This window comes from Chaetura pelagica, unplaced genomic scaffold, assembly GCF_000747805.2.
Source record: "Chaetura pelagica isolate M959 unplaced genomic scaffold, ChaPel_1.0 scaffold138, whole genome shotgun sequence".
NCBI classification, from domain to species: domain Eukaryota; kingdom Metazoa; phylum Chordata; class Aves; order Apodiformes; family Apodidae; genus Chaetura; species Chaetura pelagica.
This window is the reverse complement of record NW_009954215.1, coordinates 5,671,715-5,678,087: the sequence shown is the minus strand read 5'-3', so window position 1 is coordinate 5,678,087 and position 6,373 is coordinate 5,671,715. Positions and strand designations below refer to the sequence as shown.

At 48.6% G+C, this 6,373-nt stretch overlaps 1 protein-coding gene across 1 annotated transcript in view; it reads left to right on the top strand.

The window, feature by feature from the left end:
* Positions 1–1,260: 1,260 nt before the first annotated feature.
* Positions 1,261–6,373, top strand: part of ZFAND2A (zinc finger, AN1-type domain 2A) — a 9,017-nt gene continuing 3,904 nt past the window's right edge. The window contains exon 1 of the mRNA XM_010003339.1: positions 1,261–1,360. Within this exon, the coding sequence (XP_010001641.1) occupies positions 1,261–1,360 (100 nt within the window). The remainder of the gene's footprint in view (positions 1,361–6,373) is intronic.

The window sequence follows — 6,373 nt, the reverse complement described above, 5'->3', positions numbered from 1 at the left end:
TCATGCTCTGGAAAACTGCTCAGCTGCTCCTTCCTCCAGGATGCACTCAAGCTCCCAAGATGGAGGTGATCTGAATGTGCCAAGACATGAAGTTTAAAGTTCTCCAGGGATATAGGCTGACTTGAAACCTCCCTGCCTTGACAGGATCAAGGTCTATGGGAGAAACCAGCTCTCCTCAGTGTAGATCCCTGCAGAGTGGGGCACAGCCACCACATGCCAGCAGGGCAGCACACACCAGCCAGGCACAGCCACCACTGTGATGCTGACACCTCTCCCAGTCCCAACTAACGATGGTGACAGCAGGGACGGGAGCTAAGGAGACCCCCAGGAGAGCTGTAACCAGTGGGAGATGGCACTGTAGCTCTGCAGACCTTGTGCTCTTGGCTGTGGGGTGACCAGGTTTCTGCAGGAGATGCAAAGGGCTCTCGTGGGCCAGTGGTCCTGCTGGGTAAACGCTCCTCCCTCCGCTGGGTCATAGAATCATAGAATCCTAGAATCTTAGGGGTTGGAGGGGACCTCGAAAGACCACCTAGCCCACCCCCCCTGCCAGAGCAGGGTCACCTAGAGTACATCACACAGGAACACATCCAGGTGGGTTTTGAATGTCTCCAGAGAAGGAGACTCCACAACCTCCCTGGGCAGTCTGCTCCAGTGCTCTGTCACTCTTACAGTAAAAAAATGTATTCGAATATTCACCTTGAACCTCCTATGCTCCAATTTACACCCATTACCCCTTGTCCTATCACTGGTCATCACTGAGAAAAGCCTAACTCCGTCTCCCTGACACTCACCCCTTACATATTTGTAAACATTGATGAGGTCACCCCTCAGTCTCCTTTTCTCCAAGCTAAAGAGACCCAGCTCCCTCAGCCTTTCCTCATAAGGGAGATGTTCCACCCCCTTAATCATCTTCGTAGCTCTGCGCTGGACTCTTTCGAGCAGTTCCCTGTCCTTCCTGAACTGAGGGGCCCAGAACTGGACACAATACTCCAGATGCAGCCTCACCAATGCAGAATAGAGGGGAAGGAGAACCTCTCTTGACCTACTAACCACACCCTTAATACCTGGGTCTTGCCCAGGTATTAAAAAGATCTCAGCGGGGGGATTTTGAAGATGGGGCTCCTCGGAGGCCCGAGACCTGTCAGGTGAGCAGGGTCCTGCAGAAGGTCCTTGGGCGCCAGGTGACCCCGCTCTGCAGGTTAGCAGTGACATGGTGCCACCTCGTGGCACGCGGCTCCCGGTGTCACGCGTCCTTGCGGGATGGACACTCTCCCAGGGGCGGCATCACCCCGTGGGCGGGGGCTCCACCACCTCCCAGGGTTGCCTGGTGCCTTCAAGGACATGACTGCACCGTGTGCTGGTAAAGACCAGCAGTAAATGGGTGGCTGGGACCGGGGGGTGAGGGACTACTCTCTGGAAAACAAAGGGAACATTAACTCAGACTGTTGTCCTAACCCCAGTCTGAGTAGCAGCTGCAGGGCAGGGTATGACCCAAACTCCTGCTGTCCAGCTCAGAGCCATCCCTTTTGGAGATGTTTTCTTTAGGTCCATCTGCACATGATGGGATCTGTGCTTAAAGGCTCCTGCTCAGCTATTCCCTGCCTGGATCCATCCTTCTCTCCCTGGCTCCTAAGCTCTGCCAGGACTCCCCTGACCACCCTCTCTTGCTAACCTGCAGGAGACCTACTCATCTGCACGAGAAATAGGTTTGGTCTCATTCTGTACCTACAGCATAAACCAAACCTCACTTATGAGGGTGTAGATTTATTTCTTTGTACTGCAAAAGAAGTTAGAGGGATAGCTCCATCTATCTATCTATCTATCTATCTATCTATCTATCTATCTATCTATCTATCTATCTATCTATCCATCCATCCATCCATCCATCCATCTATCCATCTACCTAAATATATATATATAAAGGCAATGCTGAGGTTTGGCACTGCTGTTAAATCACCAGTTGAAATACTTAAGTATAGATTCTCAGTTTTCAGTGAAATGCTTTACTTGAGAACCACCAATGCCATAAATAAAGACAATTTTGGGTCTAACTTCCTTTGCTGATTGATGATCTCGTGGTCTTGCGCAGGAAATCTGGGGCTCAGTAGTTGTGGGCTGGGTCCTGTTGTGCCATTTGCACTAGGGACAGTTGTTGTCCCAGGGAACTCTGCCATGGAGACTCCCAATGTGGTATTAGCAGCTGACAATGTGAGACATCAGTGGTTGATGTGTGACCAGAAATCACCTGATAAGGGGTTTATTTTTAAACTACTACTAGAAAGGCTGTTGCAATGTTTCCCACCCTCTGAGACAGCCTTTTTGGAGCTACATGTCCTCTGTACCTGTCCCCCTGCCAGCCTGGCTGCCACCTGTGCTCCTTCCTTTTGGGTTGGGGCATCATTCAACAGCAAAGCAAATGGGTTGGTTCTGCTGATTTGTTGTTGTTGTTGTTCCCATACGATCCACTGTATTATTGAAGGAGGAAAAGCCTCTTCTTTCTACAAGAGTGATCCTTTCAGAGCATCCTGCCTGGATGCTCTACAAGGGGGTTGGAAATATAGTGGATATCAGAGGTATGGTGGGTTTTACTTCTAAAACACCAAACTTGAGGTTTCCCCTGGAGGGCCTGAGAGGTGGGGATTAGGAGCACTTGGTCTCTTTAATTGAAGAAGTCCAATCAACAAAGCAAAGCTTTTTTTCTGATGTTTGGGGTTTTTTTCTTTTTAATAAGTATAACCCAAGGAAATAATTTAACATTCTTGTACAGGTATGTATCACCACAAATTAACAATCAGAGGAGGCTCTTTCCAGTTTACCTCCTAATTTAGGAAGGGGATTTTAAACAAGAGACTCTTCCATGGAAGCAGTGAGCTCCTGCTGGTGTAGCAGTGTCTGTGTAAATCCAGCAGCATAAGAGTGGCTGTGGTGATGAGCCCTTAGGCTCCTTGGCAAATCCTTGCTAAGTGCCTAAGGGCTGATACACCCTTGAAACTCAGTGGGACTGAGGTGCCTAAATGCACTTGGCTGCTTGGAAAATCCCAGCTTTTGCAGTTAAAGTAGGCACTAACAAAAATGCCTAAAATAATTTAAAATAATAAATGTCAGGCTAGTGCATCAGTCAGAGGGTGCACTGAGTCTTGTATCCCAAAGAATGCAGCAGGAGGTGGCTACTGAGGGCAACCAAGAGCTTCCAGTAGCATGAGGGCTCCATCCCTGACATCTGCTGCTCCATCAGGAATTGCAGGATGGTCCCTCCAAACCATTTCCACTTTCAACAGGCATCTGCTTGTGTGGGAAGGATCCAGGGCATTTGGCTGGGGACATCTGTGTTGTGAGATCATATGAGGAAAGCAGTAAAAATGTCTTTCTGAGAAGAATCTTGAGACATTAAAAGTTGGAGAGCTCATCTTCATTGCTTCTCTTTAAAGTTACTTGTGAATTGAGAATGGCTCTGCTCATATTTCTCTTTTATTTTCCATCTCCCCAGGCTAAAGTGTTGTCTATTTATCTTACAGATTAGGTTACTTTTTATGGGCTTTCTGCTATTATATTTCACCTCTAACTTGGTTAGTTTGTGTTTGATATTAAATTATGTTGAATAAAATGGGCAGCTCAAGGACACACTTCAGCTCCATCCTGAAATGAGGCTCTTAACCCTGTTTCTGGGTCTGCCCCTGTAGCCCAGCCCCTGGGAACAGGATGAGGTAGTAAGAAGGGCAGCAGAGGGGTGTTTGTATCAACCATGGGCTTTGCAGGGTGATGTTGCAGAAGAATTGTGCCTGTAAAACCAGTCGGTTCCTGTAAAGTGATTTTGGAGGCCTCTCTTTAGAAATGGGTTCTCCTAATATTGACATCATCACAAGGTAAGATCCAGGACTAGTTAAATCACAGCCTCACAACTCAGTGCTCCTTTGGGGATTAGAAGTCACTGGGCTGTCACTCTAAAGCTGATCATGGGCTCGTTTAACTATGTCATCCCATAAGACAGACCTTTCAATTATGTCAACCTGTCTGCTCTCCCTAGACTCTAATTTTAGAGCAGCAGTAGCTAATATTCCTGGAAAACTGATCCTCCTCCACAGATCTCTCCTCTCTCTCTGCTGCTGTTAACAGAGTATCCTGTGGGGAGATGGGACTGCTTGACTTCCCCTCCTGTAATAAACCTAATAAAAATAGGTACCGTGAGGTTCCTTTGTGTGTGGTCTCTTTAAGACACTTCTCTGAGCTGTGTAATGGAGATGTCATGTCTCCTCCACAGAGGGATCTGGCAGCACCACGGGGTCATTGTCATAAAAATAAAATTCAGTTTTAAAAGCCTGATAGGAAATTATGAGCTGAACAGCAGGATGATGGGATTGGAGTTCAGAGACCTGGAAGAGGCCAATGGAGCTGGAGTCACCCACATGTTAATGTTGCAGTGGTGGCTCTGCAGCTGGAGCAGCAAGACCTTGCCCTGAGAGGCAGGATGGAGCCACCCACATCCCTGGCTCCCCATCCATGCCATCTCTATAGCTGGCAGTGATGCAGGACAGTTGTCCTCCTGCCATCCCATGAATGTGCCCCTGCCCTCACAGGCTAGCAGCACAGGAGGCAACAAAGCCACCCTTGGGTTGAACCATTTGGGTTTTTCATGCCATGGCATTCAAAAGCAGCAGGGGCTTCCTCCAGCCATGCAATTAGAGTGGCCATAACAGAGGGGACAGGGAAAGCTTTTGAAGATTTTATTTTCTGGGCAGCATGACAGTCCCTTTGGCTGGGTCAAGTCTCCCTTGGCCATTGCAGCTCTGTGCCCGGCTGGCATGTATTTTCTGTTTTCTGCAGAGCCCTTTCAGCCTTCTCAGAATAACAGCTCTGTGAACAACTGTGAAGCTGAGGAAGGCTGTGATCCTCTTCAGAGGTGTTTTATTCCCTCTTCAGGATGCAGTGTGTGGCCTAAGGCAGACCATGCTGGTGAGGTGGGGTGGGTGGTGGCATTTAACCCCCTTCAGAGGCACCAAGAGGGAATCTCAGGTCCCATGTGAAAGGAAGGGAAGGACAAAGAGTAGAACCACAGGACAAAGGAGAAAGCCAATAGCTCTCTTCCCTGAGAAACAAACAAACAAAAAAACCACAACCGAAATGAAAACAAAAACAACCCCAAAAATAGAAAAGGAGTAAAAGGGATGAAGGGAAAAAAAGGAGGCAGAGAGTGTGCAGAGACAAGGGAGGGAGGTGACTCCCATCCCTGACAAGGGCCAGGCCTTCCCTTTGCAGATCAGGTTGCACAAACCTCACTGCCAGGAAAGGTCACCTCCCCCACCCTCCAGCAAGTCAGTTACACGTGCCTTTTTTTTTTTTCACAAATCCACGTTGGCTGCCCCGAATCAAATTCTGCTTCTCGAGCAATTTCCCCTGCTAATTCCTCCCGAATCAGCTCTAACCCACCTATCCCCCTTGTCGCTGAGCTAGGCAGCCTCTAATCACACACCACCCTGTGTGATCCTCTCCCCAGTAAGACTGGGTTTGGCACTTTCCTCTGGTTCTCAGCAGCCTAACCTGTCAGGAACAACCTTCTAAAAATACCACTAAAGACCTCGGCTGATTTCTAATCCTCGTCTCTCCGCAGACGCCTGCCTGTACTAGGTGGGTTTCTAGACTTGGGATTTACAGTCTTCCTTCAGAGTGTCTAATCTGTGCAGAGCCCTTCCTGTTGTCATCCACAGGCAAACCCCTCCTTTCCCCACCATAAAACATGATCCCTTTGGCAGCAGCTCTCCAGTCTGCAGGGCAGCATCAACCAGCCTGTGAAGTCACCAGCTTCTTCTTCTCCTCCAAACCCCCCCCCGCTGGGTTTTGGCTTTGCTGGGGAGATCTCAGGGGTCCCAGTCCTGTTGGGTGCTGGTGGGTGCTTTGTATGAGAAAAATCGCCCTGTGGGCTCAGCAGGGTAAGTGATTTTCTTGGTACTTCCCAAATTCCTGAGCGTTGTGTAAACAGTGTAAGGATCTGTAGATGCATCATGGAGCTGTGTGTTTGAATCAGGGAATCATGGAGCTGTCAGAGTTAGAAGGAACCTCTAGAGATCATTCTGTCCAACTCCCCTGATAAAGCAGGATTGCGCAGAGCACACTACTGAGGACTGCATCCAGGTGGCTCTTGAATATCTCCAGAGAAGGGACCCCACAGCCTTCCTGGGCACTGTCTGTATTTTTAATTTCTTATTTATTTATTTATTTATTCTGTTTCCTTCTCCTTTTTAACACTCCCCTGTTCCTAATTGTCAAAAACAACCAGGTCAGAAGAACAAAGTGGAGGGGAGCGCCATGTTCTGGCTGCCCCCCACTGCTCTGGTACACACCATCCCTATCCCTACCCCTATCCCTACCCCTATCCCTA